General features: G+C 41.0%; 1 protein-coding gene across 1 annotated transcript in view; it reads left to right on the forward strand.

The window, feature by feature from the left end:
* The window catches only part of PIK3R3 (phosphoinositide-3-kinase regulatory subunit 3), a 105,567-nt gene extending 80,156 nt beyond the window's left edge, over window positions 1-25,411 (forward strand). The window contains exons 6-10 of the mRNA XM_061412129.1: window positions 71-213; window positions 4,355-4,531; window positions 13,789-13,863; window positions 14,421-14,591; window positions 21,696-25,411. Coding sequence (XP_061268113.1) covers window positions 71-213; window positions 4,355-4,531; window positions 13,789-13,863; window positions 14,421-14,591; window positions 21,696-21,894 — 765 coding nt within the window. The 3' untranslated portion in view covers window positions 21,895-25,411. The remainder of the gene's footprint in view (window positions 1-70; window positions 214-4,354; window positions 4,532-13,788; window positions 13,864-14,420; window positions 14,592-21,695) is intronic.
* Window positions 25,412-27,187: the final 1,776 nt, after the last annotated feature.

Genomic DNA, 27,187 nt, shown 5'->3' on the forward strand with positions numbered 1-27,187 from the left:
GTTTTAAGACTAAGGTTACAAAAAGAAATACAATGATAATGAAGTGTGTTTATCTTTTTTTGTCTTATAGGAAATACAGATGAAGAGGACTGCAATTGAAGCTTTTAATGAAACAATTAAAATATTTGAAGAGCAGTGTCATACACAAGAACAGCATAGCAAAGAATATATTGAGCGATTTCGAAAAGAAGGGAATGAAAAGGAAATTGAACGGTAAATCTACCTAATATCTCCAAGTGCATCAGTGAGCCAAGACGTTTTTTCTTCTTTAATCATCTCTGTCATGTCTGCTTTTACCTCCTCAGACTTGACAGTCCTGTCGTATGGAGTTACTTGCTGTTCACACTGATGGTACCAAGCTGAACCTCTTTCTTCTGCATTCTTTCTCCATCCTCCTAAATTGTTGACCCCTTTAGCCCTCAGCTTAGACATGACTTTCTAGAAAATTTTCTCTGATTCCCTAGACTGTTTTAGGGGCTTCTTGTCCACATTTCTGTAGCATCTGATCCTGATCCTTACTGTAACATTTACTGAAAGTCACACTCACAGAACTGTGTGCTTATTGAGTGAGGGTGGTGGCTTATTTTCCTTCATAGCTTCAGAATGTGTTACAGTATCTGAGAGTACATAGTGGTGAATAGAGTTAATAGAAATGCTGAGGACTGTATGCCTGACCAGACGTGGCAGGTGTGGGAGAAGCCAAAGATTATTCCTAGATTTCTGGTACTAGTGACTAAGGGATGGTGTAATTCACCAAAATGGGAAGTACATGAGGGGAGTTTCGAGTGGGAACCAGTGAGTTTTGAGGTTCCTGTGAGAACCCAAATGGAATTTTCTGAGTGGTAGGCAGTTGGTTATTTGGATTTGGAACTCTACAGAAAGGATTTGAGGGGCAAAAGTGTGTAGATTATGGTAGATGATAAGGATGAGATTACACAGAGAATGAGAAACATGAGAAGTATTGAATCTGGCAGCTAATACTGGGAACCTTTATCAAGCAAATTTAGTGGAGTGTTAGAAAATGAGCCAAGTAACAGTGGGTTGAGGGGTGCAGAAGTAGATAATAAACCTGAATCATATAAAGGGAAAAGCAAAATTATTGCTCATATCAGCAAGTGTTAATGAACTTTTGTGCCTAAGAATAGTACTAAGTGCTATGAGGCAGTATAGCTTAATAGCTTCAGTTCAGTTCAGTTCAGCCACTCAGTCCCGTCTGACTCTTTGCCACCCCATGGACTGCAGCACGCCAGGCCTACCTGTCCATCACCAACTTCCAGAGTTTACTCAAACTCATGTGCATAGAGTCGGTGATGCCATCCAAGCATCTCATCCTCTGTCGACCCCTTCTCCTCTTGCCCTCAATCTTTCCCAGCATCAGGGTTTTTTCAAATGAGTCAATTCTTTGCATCAGGTGGCCAAAGTATTGGAGTTTCAGCTTCAGCATCCATCCTTCCAATGAACAATCAGGACTGATCTCCTTTGGAATGGACTGGTTGGATCTCCTTGCAGTCTAGGGGACTCTCAAGAGTCTTCTCCAACACCACAGTTCAAAAGCATCAGTTCTTCGGCACTCAGCTTTCTTTATAGTCCAGCTCTCACATCCATACATGACTACTAGAAAAACCATAGCTTTGACTAGACAGACCTTTGTTGGCAAATTAATGTCTCTGTTTTTTGGGTTGGTCATAACTTTTCTTCCAAGGAGCAAGGGTCTTTTAATTTCATGGCTGCAGTCACCATCTGCAGTGATTTTCAAGCCCCCCAAAATAAAGTCTGTCACTGTTTCCACTGTTTTCCCATCTATTTGCCATGAAGTGATGGGACCAGATGTCATGATCTTAGTTTTCTGTAAGTTGAGTTTTAAGCCAACTTTTTCACTCTCCTCTTTCACTTTCATCAAGAGCCTTTTTAGTTCTTTGCTTTCTGCTATAAGTGTGGTGTCATCTGCATATCTGAGGTTATTGATATTTCTCCAGCAATCTTGATCCCACCTTGTGCTTCCTCCAGCTCAGCATTTCTCATGATGTACTCTGCATGTAAGTTAAATAAGCAGGGTGACAATATATAGCCTTGACATACTTCTTCCCCGATTTGGAACCAGTCTGTTGTTCCATGTCCAGTTCTACTTGTTGCTTCTTGACCTACATACACATTTCTCAAGAGGCAGGTCAGGTGGTCTGATATTGCCATCTCTTGAAGAATTTTCCACAGTTTGTTGTGATCCACACAGTCAAAGGCTTTGACATAGTCAATAAGGCAGAAATAGATGTTTTTCTGGAACTCCTGCTTTTTCGATGATCCAGTGGATGTTGGCAATTTGATTTCTGGTTCCTCTGTCTTTTCTAAATCCAGCTTGAACATCTAGAAGTTCACAGTTCACATACTTTTGAAGTCTGGCTTGGAGAATTTTGAGCATTACTTTACTAGCGTGTGATATGAGTGCAATTGTGTGCTAGTTTGAACATTCTTTGGCATTGCCTTTCTTTGGGACTGGAATGAAAACTGACCTTTTCTAGTTCTGTGGCCACTACTGAGTTTTCCAAATTTGCTGACATTTTGAGTGCAGCATTTTAACAGCATCATCTTTTAGGATTTGAAATAGCTCAACTGGAATTCCGTCACCCCACCAGCTTTGTTCGTAGTGATGCTTCCTAAGGCCCACTCTACTTTGCAGTCCAGGATGTCTGGCTCTAGGTCTGTGATCACACCATCATGATTATCTGGGTCATGAAGATCTTTTTTGTATAGTTCTCCTGTGTATTCTTGCCACCTCTCTTAATATCTTCTGCTTCTGTTAGATCCATACCATTTCTGTCCTTTATCGAGCCCATCTTTGCATGAAATCTTCCCTTGGTATCTCTAATTTTCTTGAAGAGATCTCTAGTCTTTTCCATTCTATTGTTTTCCTCTATTTCTTTGCACTGATCACTGAGGAAGGCTTTCTTATCTCTCATTGCTGTTCTTTGGAACTCTGTGTTCAAATGGGTATATCTTTTTCCTTTTCTTCTTTGCCTTTTGCTTCTCTTCTTTTCACAGCTATTTGTAAGACCTCCTCAGACAACCATTTTGCCTTTTTACATTTCTTTTTGTGTTTAATGGCTTAAACCACGGACTTAAATTCTGTGCATGCATGCTGAGTCACTTCAGTTGTGTCCAACTCTTTGCGACCCCATGGACTGTAGTCCACTAGGCTCCTCTGTCCATGGGATTCTCCAGGCAAGAATACTGGAGTGGGTTGCCATGCCCTTCTTCAGGGGATCTTCCTGATCCAGAGATGGAACCTGTGTCTCCTGCATTGACAGGTGTGTTCTTTACCACTAGCGCCACCTGGCTGTGTTGCCTTCACTGAGTTATTTAACTCTCTGGACTAGTTTCTTTCTCCATAAAACTGTGGATAAAATCTTGTTGAAATGCTCTGAGGACTAAATAACACACACACACACACACACATACACTTTATGGTAGAGAAAGCTGTGTATGTGTGTGAGTGTGTGTGAGTGTCTTGACATTACAGTACCAACAAGTGACCATTATTAATAATGAAGAAATGGAAAAGAACTTGTAGATTAGTTGCATAGGGAGTTAAAGTATCATGATGAAGTTTTAATGGTAATATACAACTGTTTATTATCGAGTGACAAGTGAGTAATGTGGACAGTTGTTGCCTTAGGGTTCAGAGCACGGCAAAACTTTGTGTGGTGGAAAAGCTTAGGGCCATCCTCTACTGAGTGGTTTACCAAGATGTCCCAGACACTGGTCCTTTTACATGTTGTGAGCACATTTAGTTCACATAGTAACCCAGCTTTACTCGTTCAGTCATGGCTGGGGCCAGGGCTCAAACAATGTCGTCCGGATTCTCCTCATTCTCTGTCTGTTGGCTCAGTTTTCTTCTGTGTTGGCTTCATCCTCAGGCAGGCTTTCCCTTCAAGGCAGTAGTATAAACTGTTGGGAGACTAAGAATCACATGTTAACAACTTAACAATCTCAGTGGAAAGAGAGAATCTGTCTACAATATTGCTAGCAAGAGCCCTAGATTTGACTGTCATTGGATTACTTTGTGTATTATTCTGATTTCTGAACAAGTCACTGTGGCCTGAGGCTGGGATAGGATGGAAGAGAACACTTTTCTTGGCCAGGAGGGGTTGTGTGATGTTCACCACTGAATCTGAGATGGGAACAGGAGCCCTTCGCTACAGGGAACGTGACAGTGCTCTTCCCAGAGGGGTGAGAATAAAGATGTGCCAGGCAAAAACAGCAGATGTCCACCACATTGAGGGTGTTAGACCGTGTGCATGCTGTAGAACGCTTCTGCTTGGTTTCTGTTTTAACCTTAATATGTCAAATATTTTCACAGAATTATGATGAATTATGACAAGCTGAAATCACGTCTGGGTGAGATTCATGATAGCAAAATGCGTCTTGAACAGGATTTGAAGAAACAAGCTTTGGATAACCGAGAAATAGATAAAAAAATGAATAGTATCAAACCTGACCTGATCCAGCTGCGCAAGATCCGAGATCAGCACCTTGTGTGAGTATTCTGGGCCTGTGGGGAGGACACCCTGGCACCACCTGATCCTGCTGCACGAGAGACATTAGAGGTAGAAGAAGAGATTTGTAATTGAGACCTGGCCAGCGGGACTGTAAGAATTTAGGAGAGTGGTCCTGTTAGTAGTAGGGTGTTACAGTCAACTAAAGTCAAGCGTGTGGGACCGATCAGGAGGTAGGGCTGTAATCCATACAAATGAACAGTGATGGAGCTTAAAAAGTGCAGATTAATTAAAGTTTGCCTAAAACACAAAACCCAGAATCTTTGGTTACCTAGAAAAACCGTAGAAATAGAAATTACCCCTGACAGGCAAGGAAACTAAAAGTGGGAACCTGCAAGTAAGTATACAGAATAGTCCATTGAAGAGTTTTTATTTTTAAGGGAAAAATTCTCTATTTAAGTAATAGAAATATGTGCGTGGATTTATCTCTGGGCTTTCTATTTTGTTCCATTGATCTATATTTCTGTCTTTGTGCCAGTACCATACTGTCTTGATAACGGTGGCTTTGTAGTAGAGCCTGAAGTCAGGTAGGTTGATTCCTCCAGTTCCATTTTTCTTTCTCAAGATCGCTTTGGCTATTCGAGGTTTTTTGTATTTCCATACAAATTGTGAAATTATTTGTTCTAGCTCTGTGAAGAATACTGTTGGTAGCTTGATAGGGATTGCATTGAATCTATAAATTGCTCTGGGTAGTATACTCATTTTCACTATATTGATTCTTCCAATCCATGAACATGGTATATTTCTCCATCTGTTAGTGTCCTCTTTGGTTTCTTTCACCAGTGTTTTATAGTTTTCTATATATAGGTCTTTGGTTTCTTTAGGTAGATATATTCCTAAGTATTTTATTCTTTCCATTGCAATGGTGAATGGAATTTTTTCCTTAATTTCTCTTTCTGTTTTCTCATTATTAGTGTATAGGGATGCAAGGGATTTCTGTGTGTTGATTTTACATCCTGCAACTTTACTATAGTCATTGATTATTTCTAGTAATTTTCTGGTGGAGTCTTTAGGGTTTTCTATGTAGAGGATCATGTCATCTGCAAATAGTGAGAGTTTTACTTCTTCTTTTCCAATTTGGATTCCTTTTATTTCTTTTTCTGCTCTGATTGCTGTGGCCAAAACTTCCAAAACTATGTTGAATAGTAATGGTGAAAGTGGGCACCCTTGTCTTGTTCCTGACTTTAGAGGAAATGCTTTCAGTTTTTCACCATTGAGGATAATGTTTGCTGTGGGTTTGTCATATATAGCTTTTATTATGTTGAGGTATGTTCCTTCTATTCCTGCTTTCTGGAGAGTTTTTATCATAAATGGATGTTGAATTTTGTCAAAGGCTTTCTCTGCATCTATTGAGATAATCATATGGTTTTTATTTTTCAATTTGTTAATGTGGTGTATTACATTGATTGATTTGCGGATATTGAAGAATCCTTGCATCCCTGGGATAAAGCCCACTTGGTCATGGTGTATGATCTTTTTAATGTGTTGTTGGATTCTGATTGCTAGAATTTTGTTAAGGATTTTTGCATCTATGTTCATCAGTGATATTGGCCTGTAGTTTTCTTTTTTTGTGGGATCTTTGTCAGGTTTTGGTATTAGGGTGATGGTGGCCTCATAGAATGAGTTTGGAAATTTACCTTCCTCTGCAATTTTTTGGAAGAGTTTGAGCAGGATAGGTGTTAGCTCTTCTCTAAATTTTTGGTAGAATTCAGCTGTGAAGCCGTCTGGACCTGGGCTTTTGTTTGCTGGAAGATTTTTGATTACAGTTTCAATTTCCGTGCTTGTGATGGGTCTGTTAAGATTTTCTATTTCTTCCTGGTCGAGTTTTGGAAAGTTGTACTTTTCTAAGAATTTGTCCATTTCTTCCATGTTGTTCATTTTATTGGCATATAATTGTTGATAGTAGTCTCTTATGATCATTTGTATTTCTGTGTTGTCTGTTGTGATCTCTCCATTTTCGTTTCTAATTTTATTGATTTGATTTTTCTCCCTTTGTTTCTTGATGAGTCTGGCTAATGGTTTGTCAATTTTATTTATCCTTTCAAAGAACCAGCTTTTGGTTTTGTTGATTTTTGCTATGGTCTCTTTTGTTTCTTTTGCATTTATTTCTGCTCTAATTTTTAAGATTTCTTTCCTTATCTTTGCTTATTTCTTTCCTTATCTTTCCTTATCTTTGACAAAGGAGGCAAGAATATACAATGGAGAAAAGACAATCTCTTTAACAAGTGGTGCTGGGAAATCTGCTCAACCACTTGTAAAAGAATGAAACTAGAACACTTTCTAACACCATACACTAAAATAAACTCAAAATGGATTAAAGATCTAAACGTAAGACCAGAAACTATAAAACTCCTAGAGGAGAACATAGGCAAAACACTCTCCGACATACATCACAGCAGGATCCTCTATGACCCACCTCCCAGAATATTGGAAATAAAAGCAAAAATAAACAGATGGGACCTAATTAACCTTAAAAGCTTCTGCACATCAAAGGAAACTATTAGCAAGGTGAAAAGACAGCCTTCAGAATGGGAGAAAATAATAGCAAATGAAGCAACCGACAAACAACTAATCTCAAAAATATACAAGCAACTCCTACAGCTCAACTCCAGAAAAATAAACGACCCAATCAAAAAATGGGCCAAAGAACTAAATAGACATTTCTCCAAAGAAGACATACAGATGGCTAACAAACACATGAAAAGATGCTCAACATCACTCATTATCAGAGAAATGCAAATCAAAACCACTATGAGGTACCATTTCACACCAGTCAGAATGGCTGCGATCCAAAAGTCTACAAATAATAAATGCTGGAGAGGGTGTGGAGAAAAGGGAACCCTCTTACACTGTTGGTGGGAATGCAAACTAGTTCAGCCACTATGGAGAACAGTGTGGAGATTCCTTAAAAAACTGGAAATAGAACTGCCTTATGATCCAGCAATCCCACTGCTGGGCATACACACTGAGGAAACCAGAAGGGAAAGAGACACGTGTACCCCAATGTTCATCGCAGCACTGTTTATAATAGCCAAGACATGGAGGCAACCTAGATGTCCATCAGCAGATGAATGGATAAGAAAGCAGTGGTACATATACACAATGGAGTATTACTCAGCCATTAAAAAGAATACATTTGAATCAGTTCTAATGAGGTGGATGAAACTGGAGCCTATTATACAGAGTGAAGTAAGCCAGAAGGAAAAACATAAATATAGTATACTAACGCATATATATGGTATTTAGAAAGATGGTAACAATAACCCGGTGTACGAGACAGCAAAAGAGACACTGATGTATAGAACAGTCTTATGGACTCTGTGGGAGAGGGAGAGGGTGGGAAGATTTGGGAGAATGGCAATGAAACATGTAAAATATCATGTAGGAAACGAGTTGCCAGTCCAGGTTCGATGCACGATGCTGGATGCTTGGGGCTGGTGCACTGGGACGGCCCAGAGGGATGGTATGGGGAGGGAGGAGTGAGGAGGGTTCAGGATGGGGAACACATGTATACCTGTGGCGGATTCCTTTTGATATTTGGCAAAACTAATACAATTATGTAAAGTTTAAAAATAAAATAAAATTAGAAAAAAAATAAAAAATAATAAAAACAAAAAATTAAAAAAAAAGTAATAGAAATATTTGAAAGCACTTATGAAAAATGGCACACCTGCGGAGTGATGGAATGTTATATGATTTAGCTAGATTGGCACCCCACTCCAGTACTTTTGCCTAGAAAATCCCATGGATGGAGGAGCCTGGGAGGCTGCAGTCCATGGGGTTGCTAGAGTTGGACACGACTGAGTGACTTCACTTTCACTTTTCACTTTCATGCATTGGAGAAGGAAATGGCAACCCACTCCAGTGTTCTTGCCTGGAGAATCCCAGGAACGGGGGAGCCTGATGGGCTGCTATCTATGGGGTCGCACAGAGTTGGACACGACTGAAGCGAGTTAGCAGCAGCAGCAGCAGGGATATTATCTAAGTATAGATGGAAAGATATATTATCAGAACAAGATATATCAATTAGATTTTTAGGCTGGATGACTGCTTCATAGAAGGACATAATCAGTGAGAAAGAAAAATGTATTAGGTTTAGTTCTAGGTAATGAATAGACTGTTTTGTAATATGTTTATGGGTGACTTTCACGCATGTAACACAGTTCAAACACCTTGGCAGGAGGAGACAGAGTAACGACCTCTGACTGGGTTTTCTATAGACTTCAGGGTTTCTTTGTGTGAGAAGGAGGGAGGGGATAAAATACAAGTTTCAAGGTTGGAACATTGGCTGTTGAGTTTTTGGAGAGGAAAGTTGAAGGTGATTGTTTCGGAAGCAAACAATTACTGAGTAGTTTTTAATAACACTCCTCTCTAGAGATCTTTCAGTTTGCTACTGTGGCCAAAGAGTCAAGCAAGCACACAAGCATACAGAAGAGCTTTGGAAGCAAGGCCAGGAGGTGGCTTTGTATACAAGCAGGGTGTGTCTGCTCTTGGAATATTTATATGGTTCTGGTCACATGATGAAGCTAAAGAAAAGCCCCAGAAGGCTGTGCCATGGACCAAAGGAATGAATGGAAGCATTTCTTTGCCCTGGAAAGTGATGAGATACTGAGAAACCTACCATTTCTAGGTGCATGACTAAGTATGGCAAACTAGACCTTGAAAATTCGTTTAACAAGTTCTGTAAGCTAAATATAAAATAGAATTTAGGTACTATCATGGGTGATAAGCCATGACCTACTTATATCCTGCTAGAATGTTTAGGGAGACACAGAAACCATTACCTCTTTTGGAACCATTGCTTCAGGGAGAACAGTCCAGTGTCCATACTCCATGCTTTGATGTTTCTACCAAAGACAACACTAGGATTGATAGGCTTGATCTGCTCTAACACTGAAATTGTATAGTCAGTCCTGGAAGAGACTGGTTGTACTGCTACCTGATACTGAATACGACCTCTCTTTGGTCCTGTTTTGAAGTTGGAATAGGTTGGAATTCTGCAGCACCTAAGAAGAGACTGTCATTAGTTCATCAAGTCCCCTATGTGTGTGGCCATTTCTCTGACTTCTTGCTATATATATAGCCCATAAGGACTTTTTGAGATTTTTCTTCTGCTGAGATTCCAGTGTACTGTTTCTAGAATATTCTTGAATGCCTAAATCAGGATTTCATTTCTTAAATATAAGTCAGTTCAGTTCAGTCACTCAGTCATGTCCGACTCTGCGACCCCATGAACTGCTGCACACCAGGCCTCCTTGTCCATCACCAATTCCCGGAGCCTACACAAACTCATGTCCATTGAGTCAGTGATGCCATCCAACCACCTGATCCTCTGTCGTCCCCTTCTCCTCCTGCCCTCAATCTTTCCCAGCATCACGGTCTTTTCAGATGGGTTAGCTCTTCTCATCAGGTGGCCAAAGTATTTGAGTTTCAGCTTCAACATCAGTCCTTCCAATGAACACCCAGGACTAATCTCCTTTAGGGTGAACTGGTTGGATCTCCTTGCAGTCCAAGGGACTCTCAAGAGTCTTCTCCAACAACACAGCTCAAAAGCATCAATTCTTCTATGCTCAGCTTTCTTTACAGTCCAACTCTCACATCCATACATGACCACTGGAAAAACCATAACCTTGACTAGACAGACCTTTGTTGGCAAAGTAATGTCTCTGCTTTTTAATATGCTGTCTAGGTTGGTTATAACTTTCCCTCCAAGGAGTAAGCGTCTTTTAATTTCATGGCTGCAGTCACCATCTGCAGTGGTTTTGGAGCCCCCAAAAATAAAGTCAGCCACTGTTTCCCCATCTATTACCCATGAAGTGATGGGACCAGATGCCGTGATGTTAGTTTTCTGAATGTTGAGTTTTAAGCCAACTTTTTCACTCTCCTCTTTAACTCTCCTCAAGAGGCTCTTTAGTTCCTCTTCGCTTTCTGCCATAATGGTGGTGTCATCTGCATATCTGAGGTTATTGATATTTCTCCCAGCAATCTTGATTCCAGCTTGTGCTTCATCTAGCCCAACATTTCTCATGATGTACTCTGCACATAAGTTAAATAAGCAGGGTGGCAATATACAGCCTTGATGTACTCCTTTTCCTATTTGGAACCAGTCTGTTGTTCCATGTCCAGTTCTAACTGTTGCTTCTTGACCTGCATACAGATTTCTCAGGAGGCAGATCAGGTGGTCTGGTATTCCCATCTCTTTCAGAATTTTCCACAGTTTATTGTGATCCACACAGTCAAAGGCTTTGGCATAGTCAAGAAAGCAGAAATAGATGTTTTTCTGGAACTCTTTTGCTTTTTCCATGATCCAGCAGATGTTGGCAGTTTGATCTCTGGTTCCTCTGCCTTTTCTAAAACCAGCTTGAACATCAGGAAGTTCACAGTTCACATATTGCTGAAGCCTGGCTTGGAGAATTTTGAACATTACTTTACTAGCGTGTGAGATGAGTGCAATTGTGCAGTAGTTTGAGCATTCTTTGTCATTGCCTTTCTTTGGAACTGGAATGAAAAGTGACCTTTTCCAGTCCTGTGGCCACTGCTGAGTTTTCCAGATTTGCTGGCATATTGAGTGCAGCACTTTCACAGCATCATCTTTTAGGATTTGAAATAGCTCAACTGGAATTCCATCACCTCCACTAGCTTTGTTCATAGTGATGCTTCCTAAGGCCCACTTGACTTCACATTCCAGGATCTGGCTCCAGGTGAGTAATCACACCATCATGATTATCTGGGTTGTGAAGATCTTTTTTGTACAGTTCTTCTGTGTATTCTTGCTGCCTTTTCTTAATGTCTTCTGCTTCTGTCAGGTCCATACCATTTCTGTCCTTTATTGAGCCCATCTTTTCTTGAAGTGTTCCCTTGGTATCTCTAATTTTCTTGAAGAGATCTCTAGTCTTTCCCATTCTATTGTTTTCCTCTATTTCTTTGCATTGATTGCTGAGGAAGGCTTTCTTATCTCTCCTGCTGTTCTTTAGAAAAAAATATTTCTTAAATATAAAAGCCTTTATTTATTTTAATTTTATTTTTGGCTGTGCCATCCGTGGCTTGCAGGATCTTGGTTCCCCAATCAGGGATTGAAGCCAGGCCCATGACAACGAAAGTGCCAAGTCCTAACCACTGAACCACCAGGGAATTTCCGAAAAACCTTTAAAACTCCTTTTTTATAAAAGGGGTTCATTTGCAATTCTTTTCCATTAGGAGTTAGTTTTCATGATTATTGCTTCCTTTTCCTGGTTTTCATAAACCTAAATTCATAAATTCAAAATAAAGAATAACTTGCCATGGTACAGCTCCGTCTAACTTGACTGACAAACTATGATCACTGCCGTCCTAGAGCAGCCTCTGTGTAGCGCGTCATTCCATCCACAGCAGTGCCCTAACTCGCACTGTTATCAAACATCAGATGGTCATTAGCAGCTGATCTTATTTTTAAAAGCTGGGAGAAACAGCTGATCAGATAGATGGTAAGATATTAGAGACTAGAAAGATTTCAGGAGAGTGAAACTATGATCCAGATTGAATATCATAAAACTTAATTTGAATAAATATCATCTTATACATAGCTCCAAAGTCAACTTCCCAAATATAAAATTAGAGAGGCGAGGTGGGGCAGCAGTGTGTGTAAGGAATTCTGAAGGATATTACCATGCCAATAATTGTTAAGTTAAGGTACAGATTGTGACTACAAAAGTTAGTTTAATCTTGCCTTAAAATGTATCCTAAATAAGCCATCCTCTTATGCTGTGCAAACAGTCCTTGAGTACAGGAAACCGTCTCTTTATCAGAGGATCATAGGTTCTGGGAAAAAAGTCCATTTGTTAATCCATTTCATTGAGTGTGCTGGAATTTTCCATCTGCCTTCACAATTTCTACTCTTCTTTTTCTACCCTGCTCTGTGCCTAAGAAAGCGGATCTCTCTGCCCTCTGGCTTCTCATTAGCTTTGGCCATTTGAAGGCACTGGCAGGAGATGAGAGGGCAGAAGGAAGGGAAAGTAAGAATATTTTATATTCTAACTTCTTCCCCTTGTGATCCCTATGAGATGGCTGTGTCCTCATTTTGTACCAAAGGTTGCACTCCCCAAATGGTCATCTCTGGGTTCAGGTCACTGCTCTCTACAGCTGATTCTTCAATTCCAGGATACCTTGGCCTCACACTATTGCTAGCCCCAGGGAGTTTCTCTAAAACATCTCCAGGCCTTTGTAAATAGCCAACTCTCCTAGCTACCAGTTTGACTGTGCCTTATCCTTCTAGCTAAGACCCTAACTGATAAAAACTAAGTGAGATGTCATAGTACATAGTAAACAAAATTATAGTTTGATTAGAGATTTTAAGTTGAAAATGAAACTGAATGTAAAGAGAATAAGTTCATCTTATACGCACTGAATTTATGTTATAACTTCAACTTTATATCTTTTATAGAATAAACAAACAAAAAAGGACCACATAATTAGTAACAGAATGCTAATTGGATGTTAGGTCTTTGATGCTTTGTTCAGGTTTTGTCTCTAGAATGTATTGTTTTATACGTGATAAGGAAAATAAGGAAAAGTGTAGAGAGTGACTGGTGGACTGCCTTAGTTGGGACAATTAGGGTTGTCCTCTGAATGAACAGGGATGTGGTTGGGGGATGATGATGAATGAAAGAGTTTTTATACTCAAGTTTTAGGCCATCGTCCATCTCAGTGAAGCTAAATGAAATGGTTTATATCATTTTACATCTAAAATGTTGGTATATTTTAAAATACTGTGATGAAGTAAATTTGTATTAATTACTCAGATTGCTACCCTGAATTTCTTGTGGCTTGCTTTGGGTGTAAATATAGACCTTGAAATTCTGTTTTAGAATTTTAAACTCAATGTATTAACAGTAGGCCATGGAGGAATTGCATCCTGTGGCTCAGTGGAGATTGCAAATGTGACACATGCTCACCTAACTAACGATTTCAAAAACAGCTGTCCAATGGTGTTTGAGTGCAAGGATGTGTGTGCTTGTGGTGATAAAACCTTCTAGAAAAGGAAAGTGAAAAATGAGGGACATGCCTAATTTCAAGTAGCTTTCTGTTTCTGCCTTTTTGCTGAAAGTTGAAGGAAAAGTAATAGAGAAACTATTAATTTTAGGGAAATCTCTAGCCATTCTTAGTGGGACTGGGGAAAGCAAGCTCTTGGGCCTGGATGTTTGGTTGGCTTGGATGTGTTTCCTTTGCACCCATGCTGACACTGGTGTCTTTCTTTGGGCAGGTGGCTCAATCACAAAGGAGTGAGACAGAAGCGCCTAAATGCCTGGCTGGGAATCAAGAATGAGGATGCTGATGAGTAAGTTCTCACTGTACCTTTCCGTCAGAGGGCTTTGTTGCCAGTGTAAGACATGGGCCTTTTAATGCTTGCTGAGTTGCTTGAGCAAATGTCCTCTCTGTTATTTGAGGACATTTGAATCAAGGACTTTGCACCTCTTTAAACTGATTTGCTTCATGAGTATGCTATAGGCACTTGAGTTCACAGACCTGCCAAACCATGTGAAACCTGGATACTTAAGCATCGCTCATTTAGACAGTCAGAAGTCAGAGTCTTGGATGAGACACGTGAATTCTGTGCTTTCTGCGTGAAACCTGGACACTTAAGCATCGCTCATTTAGACAGTCAGAAGTCAGAGTCTTGGATGAGACACGTGAATTTTGTGCTTTCTGCGTGATAGCAAATAATGAAATTTTTTTTAACCTTATTTTTTGAAATTATTTTTCAAAAATCCAACTACTTGCAATTCTACTTTGTTATTTTGTGGTTAAGATTTAGGAGAGAGTTTTATTCGTGAATTTGCTTTTAGATATAAGTAAACTGATTGTTAGAATAATATTTTAACATTTAATTTTTAGGACCTATTTTATCAATGAGGAAGATGAAAACCTGCCCCATTATGATGAGAAAACCTGGTTTGTTGAGGATATCAACCGAGTACAAGCAGAGGACTTGCTCTATGGGAAACCTGACGGTGCATTCTTAATCCGTGAGAGTAGCAAGAAAGGATGTTATGCTTGCTCTGTGGTGTAAGTCTTCTCTGGGGATATAACCTTTTCACAACTTCTACATTGATTAATAGAAAGTCAACCACTCATAAAGTTCAGATCACATTAGTTGAAGTATGGTAAAATGAGTAACCATGGCTTAGACCTTTAATATTTGTACAAAGAAAAGTTAGTTGCTTTAGGAGATATATAATCTGAAATTATTTGGGGGATTTTAATTTAAATGGTAAGCAGGCTAGGCCCTGCAGTTGTTCGTTGTTGGATTTCAGGTATCTGAAAAATAATTGGAGATTTTTCAATTGAAAAGATCACTTAATTCTTTAGTAGTCTCCTGCATGCCTAACTTGGCTTTCGTTGTCAGATTATGAAGACTTGATTGAATAGAACTGTTTTTACTTCAGAAGAAAAACTATCTAAGTTTTGTACTTAAATAGTATTGTGTTGAGTTAGTGATAGAAAATGTTGGATGTTTTCTTATGACTGTTTGGAAAAGCTTATTTTCCTTTTAATGGAAAGTGAAATTCTAGGGACAACTAACTATGCCTTAGTCAGATTTTGCTGTTATATATAAATACATATTTATAAAATATATATAATATATATTTATATATTATGTATAGCATATATATATAAAACAGTTGCCTTTTAAGGAATATATATATATATATATATGTATTTTTATGCTATTAATATGTTTTCATTGACAATGACCAATACCTAGAGAGGAGGTATAGTATGATGGTCATGAGAGAAGCTTTGGGATCAGATATACAGGATTCAAATCCTGACTCTACTACTTAAACATACATGTGACCTAGGGTAAATTACTTAACTTTTCTTTTCCTAGTTTCTTTATAAAATAAGCATAATAGTAATATCTACTTAAGGGTTTTTAAACTATCACATGAGTTAATATATGTGATATAATATGCTTTGATCAGTGCTGGAACATAATAAGTAAATGTTGTTTACTAGTATTATTATGATGATGCTTCTGCTGGACAGGCTAGAAGGCAAGCAAGGATCACAAATGATCTGAGGACAAAGTGGTGAGGCTAGACAAAAGACACTTGTATTAACAGAGTGCTTTACATGATCATCTTATCCTTAGCAATCTATCTCTGTCATGCGGAGTTTGAATCCGGCTTTACCTGGTTTCAAAACCCACATTTTTTTTTTTTTTTTTGGCACCACGCTTTCTTCATTTCACAGTTAAATGTCCAGGATAAATGAAATCACCGTGACATAGTTATCACCAGTAGGCTGTGTGCATGAGGAACTGAATCTGGTGGAGAAAGGGTTGGGAGATTCTGTGGAAGAGATGGTGTTGAGCTGGACGTGGAAAGGATGAATAGTGGGGTGTCTGTGGGCAAAATGTAAGGGAGGTATTCGATTAGTGTTATCCCTGGATAGAGCTATGTGAAACATTTCATTTCTTTGTGATCTGGGCTCAGATCCTCAAGTTATCTGAGTGGAAATGGCAGGAAAAGATGGCTCTTGTGGGATCTGAGATCTGTAAGAACGATAAAAAGAAGACAGTAAGCTCAGTGCATCAGCCCCTCACCCTTATCCAGGTCCCTGGGTGGCAGCCTTGTGGGTTAAGGACTTGGCTGGTGGAAGGTGCTGTTCAGCAGCTTGGGTAGTTCCTGAGAAACCAGGGAGCAGCTTGAGTATCTTGGGGAGTGGTATTATTTTTCCCTTCCCTTTAGCCATAGACTTGACCAGTAGTGTGGATTTCTGTTGCCTATGAAAACCAGCTTCAGTCATGTATCATATTGGGGTTCACCTTGGGGGACATTGGAAGCAAAAGAGTCTGGCATCACAGACTTCCACTTGTTTGCCAGCCACTGCAGCTATAGAAAGCCTGCTTATAGTGATTTTTCAATTTACTTAGGACTAGGTTAAGGACTTGCTTAACTCTACAGCCTTCTCAGGCTAGAGACCTGTAGCCAACAATGAATGTGTTTATGTTAGGTAGTGAGCAGTTGTGATCCTTACATTGTTATTGCCATTTGGCATAAGAAATTTGATTAGGGATAGAACATATAGATCAACCAGGAAACAGAAGACTTGAACAACTCTATAAAACAACTAGACATAGGTAGTGCTAGTGGTAAAGATCCAGCCTGCTAATGCAGGAGATGTAAGACATGTGGATTTGATCCCTGGGTCGGGAAGATCCCCTGGAGAAAGAAATAGCAACCTGCTCTAGTATTCTTGCCTGGAAAATTCCATGGACAGAGGAACCTGGTGGACTACAGTCCATGGGGTCACAAACAGCTGGGCACGATTGAACTCACCCACACACACAGAGAGACATCTTTAGAACACTCCACCTAACAACAGCAGAACACAACATTTTTCTCAAGTGCGCATGAAACATTATCCAGGCTAGACCACACTTTAGACCACAAGTCTCAATAAATAGGGTTGAAATCATACAAAATATGTTGTCTATAACCACAATGGAAAGAAATTAGAAATAAAAAATAAGGAAATTTGGGAAATTCACAGAATGGACAATAAATAACATATTCCTAAATAACCAATAGATTAAAAAAATAAAACAAGGGAAATTAGAAAATACTTTGAGTTAAAAGAGAAACACAGAATAGCGAAACTTATCTAATACAGCTAAAGCAGTGCTAAGAGGGAAATTTATAACTTAAGCCCTCAAATCAATAACCTACCTTCTTCTACCTTAAGAAACTGAAAAAAGAAGAGCAAACTAAACCCAAACAAGCAGAAGGAAGGGAATAATAAAGATTAGAACAGAAATAAATAAAATAGAGAATAGAAAATAATTGAGGAAATCAATGAAACTGGAAGATGGGATGATGGGATGAATAAAATTGATAACCTCTTTTCTAGTGGTCATGTACAGATGTGAGAGCTGGACTATAAAGAAGGCTGAGCACCAAAGAATTGATGCTTTTGAATTGTGGCGCTGGAAAAGACTCTCTAGAGTCCCTTGGACAGCAAGGAGATCAAACCAGTCAATCCTAAAGGAAATCAATCCTGAATATTCAGTGGAAGGACTGATGCTGAAGCTGAAGCTCCAATACTTTGGCCACCTGATGCAAAGAGCTGACTCATTGGAAAAGACCCTGATGCTGGGAAAGATTGAAGGCAAAAGAAGAAGGTGGCAGAGGATGAAATGAACCAACTCAGTAGACACGAGTTTGAGCAAACCAACTCAATGCACATGAATTTGAGCAAAGTCCAGGAGATAGTGAAGGACAGAGGAACCTGTAATGTTGCATTCCATAGGGTCGCAAAGAGTTGGACATGACTTAACGACTGAACAACAACAAAGCTAAACTCTCACACACACATACAGGGGAGAGAGAGAAGACACAAATTAGTAAAATCAGGGTGAAAGAGGGGACACTCGTTGTAGTCCTTACAGAGATTAAAAAAAAATAATGATGGAATGCTACAAATAATTATATGCTAACAAATTAAACAACCTAGATGAAAGAGACAAATGCCTGGAAGCACACAGACTACCAAAACTGACTTAACAGGAAGTAGAAAATCTGAATAGAACTATAATAAGTAAAGAAATTGAATTACTAATTTAAAAAACTATCCACAAAGAAAACCCCAGGTCTAGTAAGTTTTACTGGTGAATTCTACCAAACATTATAAAAAGAATTAATACAGTTCTTTCACAGACTTTTCCAAAAAATTGGAGCAAATACGTCACAGTTCGTTTAATGAGGGCATATTCCTTATGAATATAGACATAAAAATCTTTAACTAAACAGTAGCAAAGCAACTCCAGCAGCATATAAGAAGGATCATAAACCATGACTGAGTAGAATTCATCTTAGGAATGCCAGTTGATTCAACATTAAAAAATCAGTGTAAATAAACCATATAAATAGATTAAGGACAAAAATCAACTGACAAAAATCTACTAATTATTTCAGTAGATTCAGAAGAAGTATTTTTACACTGTTATTTGTTAAAACACACTGAAAAAAGTAGAGATAGGCGGGCATTTCTCAACCTGATAAAGGACATGAAAAACCGACAGCTGACATCATACTTAGTGGTAAAAAACTGAGTACTTTTAAGAGCAGGAAGAGACTAAGGATGTCTTTTCTCACCACTTCTAATTATTGTACAGAAAATTCTAGCTGAGACATTTAGGCAAGAAAAAGAAAAGGCATCCAGATTAGAAAGGAAGAAGTAAACTATTAGAACTAATAAATGCATTCAGCAGGGTTCAGGTTAAAAGATTAGAAAACAAAAATTAGTTGTATTTATGTATACTAGCAGTGAACAACCTGAAAATGAAATGAAAACATACTATTTGTAATAGCATAAAAATGATAAAATGCCTAGGTTTAAAGTGTAAGAGCTGTACAGTGAAAACTATGAAACATCATTGAAACAACTTAAAAAAAATTCTAAATAAGTGGGAAAACATCCCATGTTCATAGATGGCAGTACTTTCCAAATTGATCTGTGTGTTCGGTATAATCCCCATAAACAGTACCAGCTGGCTTTGTACAGAAATGACAAGCTGATCTTAAAATTGATATGATAATACAAGGGATCCAGAGCAGCTAAAATAATCCTGAAGGAACAAGAAAGAGTTGAAGTACATCTCCCAATTTGAAAACTTAACTACAAAGTTGTAGTAATTAAAATTGTGAAGTACTAACATAAGATAGAAGTTATGACCAACCTAGACAGCATGTTAAAAATCAGAGACATTACTTTTCCAACAAAGGTCCATCTAGTCAGGGCTATAGTTTTTCCAGTAGTCATGTATGGATGTGAGAGTTGGACTGTGAAGAAGGCTGAGCACCGAAGAATTGATGCTTTTGAGCTGTGGTGTTGGAGAAGACTCTTGAGAGTCACTTGGACTGCAAGGAGACCCAACCAGTCCATCCTAAAGGTATCAGTCCTGAATGTTCATTGGAAGGACTGATGTTGAAGTTGAAACTCAATACTTTGGCCCTCTGATGCAAAGAACTGACTCATTTGAAAAGACCCTGATGCTGGGAAAGATTGAGGGCAGGAGGAGAAGGGGATGACAGAGGATGAGATGGTTGCATGGCATCACCGACTCAATGGACATGGGTTTGGGTGGACTCTGGGAGTTGGTGATGGACAGGAAGGCCTGGCGTGCTGTTCTTCATGGGGTTGCAAAGAGTTGGACATGACTGAGCAACTGAACTGAATTAAACTGAACTGAACTGAGGGCTTCCCTGATAGCTCTGCTGGTAAAGAATCCTGCAATGCAGGAGATCCGGGTTCGATCCCTGAGTTGGGAATATTACCTGGAGAAGAAAATGGCAACCCACTCCAGTATTCTTGCCTGGAGAATTTCATGGACAGGGGAGCCTTGGCAGTCTACAATCCATGGGGTTGCAAAGAGTCAGACACAACTGAGTAAGTAAGCACAGCACAACATAAGATTAAACATGTGAATCAATGAATAGAAATGACAGCCAAGAGATAACCCTCTACAGTTATGGTCAGTTTGTTTTCAACAAGGTTCTCAAAACCATTCAAAGGGGGAAAAAATAGTCATTTCAACACACGGTGCTGGGATAGCAAGTGAGCCACGTGCAGAAGGATGAATTTGGACTCCCAGTTCATGCCACATACAAAATCTAACTCAAAATGTGTCATATAACTAAAAGTAAGGGCTAAAAGATAAAACACTTAGGAGGGAATAGGCAGAAATCTTTGTCACTTGGAATGGCCAGTGGTCTCTTACACATCAAAAGCACAAGGGACAAAAAGATGGATTGGACTTCCCCACAATTAAAGACTGTCTGCATCAAAGGACACTATCGGGAAAGTGGAAAGACAACCCACAGAATGGGAGAAGATATTTGCAAATCATACATCTAATCAACTAGTATCTAATACGTAAAGAACTCTTAATAAAAAGACATACTGCCCCAGTTTAAAAATGGGCAACGGCAAATAGACATTTCTTTAAAGAAGATATAAAGATGGTTAATAAACATATGAAAAGATGCTCAACATTATTAGTCATTAGGGAGCTGTAAATCAAAACTACAATGAGATACCACGTAACTATAATCAAAAAGATGGACAATAACAAATGTTGACAGGGATGTGGAGAAAGCTGCTGGCAGGAATTTAAAGTGGTGCAACACTTCAGAAAACAGTTTGGCAGATCCTCAAAAGGTTTAACTTTCTTTGTCAGGCAGGGTGGGGGTACATGCCACGTGGCTTGTGGGATGTTAGTTCCCCAACGAGGGATTGAGCCCGGGGCCATGTCAGTGAAAGCAAGGAGTCCTTGCCACTGGACTGCTGGGGAATTCCCAAAAAGTTTATTTCATTTATGATTCAACAGTTCCCCTGTTAGGTAGGTATACATCTAAGAGGACTGAAAACATGTGTCCATACAAAAACTTGTACATAAATATTCATTATAGCCAAAAAATGTTAACAATCCAAGTGACCCATAAATTGATGAATGGATAACCAAATTGTAGCATATCTATACAATAGAATATTAGTCAACCTTGAGGAGAAATGAGGTCTCAATACATGATACCACATAAAAGAACTTAGAGAATGATGTGCCAAGTGAAAGTAGCCAGACAAAAGATTGAGTAATACTGTGTGATTCTGTTTATATAAAATGTCCAGAATAGGCAAAGCCATAGTGACAGGAAGTAGATTACTGGTCACCAGGGTCTAAGGGGAGGGAGGAAAACAGTGAATGCTGATGGCTACGTGGTTTCTTTTTAGGGTGATGAAAATATTCTGGAATTAGTAGTGCTTGTTGCACAATCTTGTGACTATTTTAAAAACAACTGATTTGTACATTAATTTTTTTTTTTTTTGGTTTGGTTTGCCCCCTCCAGTGCATTCTTACCTAATTTAGGTCCAGGGCTGAGTGACCGAATGCAGCCAGCCATTTTAGCCCCACCAAGTCTTGGGAAGTGAAGGGTGTCTCTGTGACCAGTGTGGAAGGGGCTGGGGGGACACAAGGGTGTGATGCTCCGATGGACGGAAGGCGGCTGCTGCTTTGCAGAACAGCCGCTCTCAGACTTCTGGTCTCAGGGCCCCTTGTGTTGCGCTCTGCCTTCATGCCCTGCGGGGTCTTGTCTTGTGTCGTTGCAGCGCCGATGGGGAGGTGAAGCACTGCGTCATCTACAGCACCGCTCGGGGCTACGGCTTCGCAGAGCCCTACAACCTGTACGGCTCCCTGAAGGAGCTGGTGCTCCACTACCAGCGGACGTCCCTCGTGCAGCACAACGACTCTCTCAACGTCAGGCTCGCCTACCCTGTCCACGCACAGATGCCCTCGCTCTGCAGATAAGCAGGGAGCAGTGGCTCTCTGGCAGAATTTTTCTACAGTTTTTATTAGACTATGAGGGCATTCTTTCTACGTAGACTGCTTGTTTTGCACAAGAAGTGATTCTGTGAATGTGAAGTGGAGAGGCCGAGCAGCAGCCGGCCAGGATGGGGACATACGGGGCCTGGGGTTCTCGGGGACTCAGCCGTGCCACTGCACTGACATAGGAAGCTGGGAGCAGATGCTGGTTTTGGGAGAGTCTTTCATTGGGGTTTTTGTTTCACTTAGCCAGGCACCCTCAGCAGAACATGTTAGGCCTATTGGGGTGGGGGTTGTATCTGGAAGCCTCTGAGGAGGCCCTGTCCTCTTCTGAGAGGCCAAGGTGCTTTAAGACTGTGGAGGGGCGTGGCCCTGTTGGGAGTCTGTTTTGGTCTGGCGGTCTCTCTTCCTCCCAAAAAGAAGGTGGTTTTGGTTCAGTGGTAGAATGGCATTTGGTGAAAAAGACAACCAAAGGAAAATGGGGAGGCTTGGGATTTCATTTAAAGAATTGTAATCTGTGGGTAAAAAAACTTTCAGCCGAAGGTACCTAATGAGTATAGTTCAGGTGTCAGCATCTCAGTAGCTCCTCTCTCTAAAGCATTATGTTTAGAAACCATATTGGTCCCAGCAAAACAATGGTTGCTGCCAGCCTAGGCGCGGTGGGCGATGGTGGCACTAGTGTCCGAACGCACACTTCTGAACCAAAACTTGAAAATAAAAGGAAAACTAGAGACTGTTAGTTTTAGCAGACACTAAAATTGCTCAGTGTAATTCCCTTTTGCCCTGCCCTTGTTTCTCAGAGATGAGGAATAGTGTTCTTTTTGTGGGCTGGTGAGCTTTGAATTATAAAATGAAGTTGGTGCTGTGTGGTGGTGTTTTCTTAGCCTAAAGAATGATCTGTTGTGTGAAACCTTTGTAACTTGTGTGTATGAGTAAAGAAAAGGTGCAATCCAGTGCTTTTAGACGGCTTGATATACCAAATAATGATCTAGAACAACATTCTTCTCTGTGCTTCCACAAGTTGAAAGGCCCTGCAGAAACAGTCAACGTGTTTAATTTCCCGTCGTCTCCTGTCCTTTTCTGGGTAGGGCCAGGGGAGCCATAGGTGGCTAGGGCTGTGGCTAGAAGGGAGTCAGTGTGGTCAGGGACTTTAGTAGGTCACAGGCCTGGGGCTCTGGTGTCCCCAGCAAGGGCCATATGCCACCCTTGTGCTTCCAGACAGTGGTTGCTGAAACTTCTGCAAGGAGAGGAAAGGATGGCTTGGCGTTCAGACTGTTAGCTGAAGTCATCTGGAAGCTGTTCTTTGCCTTTTTTGTGATCCTGCCATTAAGATGATGTGCACAGACTGTCCTCATGCTCTAGCGGCCCTGACTTTAGGCCAGGAACCTTCTGCTTCATGTGGTTTAAGCCTTCCAGCTGAGTGAAGCTGGGCAGATGGAGTTGGGGCAGTGTCTACTCCCACCTCCATCGTGCTCCACCCCCATCAGTCAACATTCATTTGACAAACAAAAGAGTCCAGCTGCCTCTGAGCCAGTCCTAGAGCTGCAATAGGCTTGAATGAGTCAGCTGTTGGAGCCCAAAGCTGTGCAGCCAGGCTTCCTGGTTGAGTAGGGAAGCCAATATCCAAGTCTTACTGAATCAGGTTTACACCTAGGGAAGCTCTAGTTTGGAGGATGAAAGAAAGAAATTTTGCTTTCCCTGAGCACTTATCTTAGTGACAGGATCTAGAATGTGCCACAACATAGATTAAAATTTGGGGGAGAACCTCCCGTTACTAACAATGAAGACAGAAAGGAAAGGGGGCATATCTTTGGCTTTTCCTTGGTTACGCTGCAGTTTCAGGATTGGATGAGGCAGACAAATGAAACCTCCTCCAGTGTCGCTGTTCTAACCTGAGCCCTTAACTGATATCAGCCAGCTGGACATTCCTTCCCCAGATGGCCAGATTGAAATCTTGCTAAGAGTTTTACTGAGAAATAAGGCCAGACCAACTACTGTGAGGCATGCCTGATGGCTTTGTGCCTTAAACAGTTAGATGCTCAAGATGGGGTGCCAGGAATGCCTTCTTTCTGGTGTTAAAATGTAGTGTGTTCTGGTTCTCTCTTAAAAGAAAAGAACCAGGATACATGCTGTAGTGTTGAACCATGCTGTGTTGCTTGCCAGGCAGCATTAACTAAGGGCGCATAGGGAGCAAGCAAGCGCGGTCTATCGCCTGCACTTGGGCTGGCTTGTGGAGGAAGCAACTCACTTTTAAGTCCTACATTCCTTCACCTGTTTGTTGCTTTCCTGTTTTTCATTCTTGAATTTGTTGCTTTGTGGGAACTAAGACGTAGGGATCATTTGAGAAGTTTGAGTCTCTTTTCTGACTAGTTGCCACATGATTTGCTTGATCTTGACCAGTGGAAATAGCAGAGGGACCAGTCTACTAACCACTGGGAGGGGTGGTATGCAGCTCCTTTATTCTATGGTCCTGGCCTCCTTCATCAGAACTTAGCTCCATGTCTTATCCCATGACCTGGACCCTGGGATTCTCTCTTGGCATCTTCGGTGCAGTCTCATTGAGGCAGAGGGTAAAGAAACAGACCAAGACCAGAGGGGCTCACTGTCTTCCTGGCTAGGGAAGCTGGCCACCAACATGGAAGCAGCTCGAGGCTGTCTGGACACTGGTCAGAGGCCTATCTATTCTGGATGGAGCTTTCATCACAGAACAATGCTTTGTCTCCATCTGGCCACAGATACTAAGCCTCGACCATAGCTCAGGCCTGTATAGACTAGCAGTGTCCTTACCCCTAATTTGGCCAAGATTGAGGACTTCTGATACCGCCCCTACTCTGTCTCCAAGCCTCGATGAGACCCTCACAGGCTTTGCAGAAGGTCTGAGAACCAGTGTGGTATCTTCAATGGGTCTCCTTGCCGCAAGGAACGAGCCTCATGGGTCCTTTTGGGCCAAGAACTGCATCTGGGCAAATTACTGTTTTTTCAAGGTGTTTTCTGTTGCCAGTTAAGACTCCTTATTAGGTAGCTCTCTGTGAGGCTTCAGTGGCCTCAAAGCAGGGGGTCCAGATGGGGGCCTAGCTGGGCCCTCTGCTGTCAACTGCTCAGCCTTGCTCTAGCTCCAGCCACTTGTGACGAAAAACAACCTTGTTTCCTTACAAATTGCAGCATGTGACTTTGGTGCCCTGTTGTTACTTGTGAAAAACCTATTCTTCTGTTGTCTTTGATGTAGTCAAAAAAATTCATGTAGTTACGTAAAAATATCTGATTCACAAGGAAGCCAACTATATGTCTTGTGTTGGGACAGTTCATAATGTAGTTCCTAGACCACTTTTGCAAATTGTTCTTGTCACCAGGTGTGTTCAGACATTGCTGTGCAGTTGTAGGGGAGGGTGGGGGGGAAGGCGAGGGGAGATACTTTTTGGTCTTTTTGTTTTTTACCTTCCCCAAGAGGGAACAGTCTGGCCAACTTGCTCCAATAATGCAATAAAGACATTGCAATAAAGCACCTTTTGTTCTCATGCTATGGAGAGGTGGGCTGGGGTGGGGGCAAAAGGGAGACGACTGGGGTACTGAAAAGTCCTGAAGCTGCCAAACCTTCTCTCCCATGAGCACCAAAAGATCGGTCCTGGGGCTGAACTGGGGCTACAGAAATGCTTCCACCAACACTGGGGGCCTCAGAAACTAGCCCTGAGAAAGTTGTTAACATTGGTGCCCCTTCATTGCCACCGCATTCCTATTAGAAAGCCCACTGAGTTGATTCTCATCACCTCTCTTTGCCCAGAAATGTGTTTGCACATTCTGTTGTGGGGGTGGAGGACGGGGGCTGACTTACAGTGTGTCCTCTTGTGCCCCAGGCCCTGTCACCCTCCTACCACAAAACTGTGTTGAGGTCCCTACGTGTTGGGAACATAAGCAGCAAACATGACCACCACCCTGGGCAACAGGCACTGCGGTTCTTAGCCCGGGCACTCAGGCCCCACCCACGCGTACCGAACTGCAGATCCGACTGAAGGCTGATGATCTGTTGTTCTCAATGACCTTGCCTATATTCTTCCTCCCCGCTATACTTAGCTACAGAGCACCCTCAAGGCCAGTGCTAGAAACCATGGATCATTTCCGCTAATTCCAAGAGTTCTTCCCACTGTCAGCATGGGATACTCCGACTGTCTCCAGCCCAGTCCTCTCTCCTAAACTCCACCTGCTGGGTGGATAGTGCCACTGGCCCCTTGGATGTCCCACAGGAGTTTATTCACAGAGGAAACATATGCTTGGCTATGATGCCCTTACATTCCTACCACCACACCTGTAAGTGGTCTACAGCCACATAACTCCTCTCCCTCTCACCTGTTTAGCCCTCCTCCTCCTAAAAGCCAGTCTCTCCAGCTGTATTTGGACTCCTCTTTTTCTCCCATCTTCTCAGGAATCTCCCATGAGTTTATTGTTTCCTCTCAGCTGGTTGGGTATCTCTACTTGCTCAATCACTACTCAATCCTTTATCTCTTCAGGGGAAACCTTTTTAAAAACATTTAGGTTTTTGTCTTTATTTCCTCACCTCCTCAAGCTTTTCAGTCCAGGTCCCACTGCTATCTGAAACTGCTCTCCTTGATGTCTTTGGTAACCAGCATTTGTGACGACCATTCTCCATGAAAAACTGCCGCTGACTCCATGATCACTTATCTGGTTTTCCTCCTGCATCTCTGACTGCTCCTTTTTAAAATAAAATTTTTGCACCACGCAGCATAAGGCATCTTAGTTCCCCAACCAAGGATTGAACCTGTACCCCCTGCATTGCAAGCATGGAGTCTGAATCACTGGACCACCAAGAAGTTCACTGTGCTCCTCTGGCCACCTTCTCACGTATGCTTTTTTCTTGGCAGTTTTATCCATATCCATGAAGTCACCTACCATCTCTCGACCAATTATATCCGTCTTCGTTTCTCCTGCCTTGACTATGTCGCGAGGTACCTCATACTCAGAATACTGAATGCAGGGTCACCACTGAGACCTGATTCTCTTTCATTATTTCATATTTCAGTGAATGGAAGTACATAATTTCATCTGGTTATGTAGATCAGGAATGTAGTCATCTCTGATACCTTGTGCTTTTTGTCTACATAAAACCTACCACCAACCCGCATCAGTTTTACTTTCCAAATATCAAAGGCATTGCTTCTCTCCAACTTCACTGTTTCACCATCTCTAGCCTTAATACTGGAAGGCTTCCCTTCTTTCATTATTGCTTCCTCAAATTCATTCTCATCATAGCAACCAGATTCATCTT

The sequence above is a fragment of the Bos javanicus genome, chromosome 3 (assembly GCF_032452875.1).
Source record: "Bos javanicus breed banteng chromosome 3, ARS-OSU_banteng_1.0, whole genome shotgun sequence".
NCBI classification, from domain to species: Eukaryota; Metazoa; Chordata; class Mammalia; order Artiodactyla; family Bovidae; genus Bos; species Bos javanicus.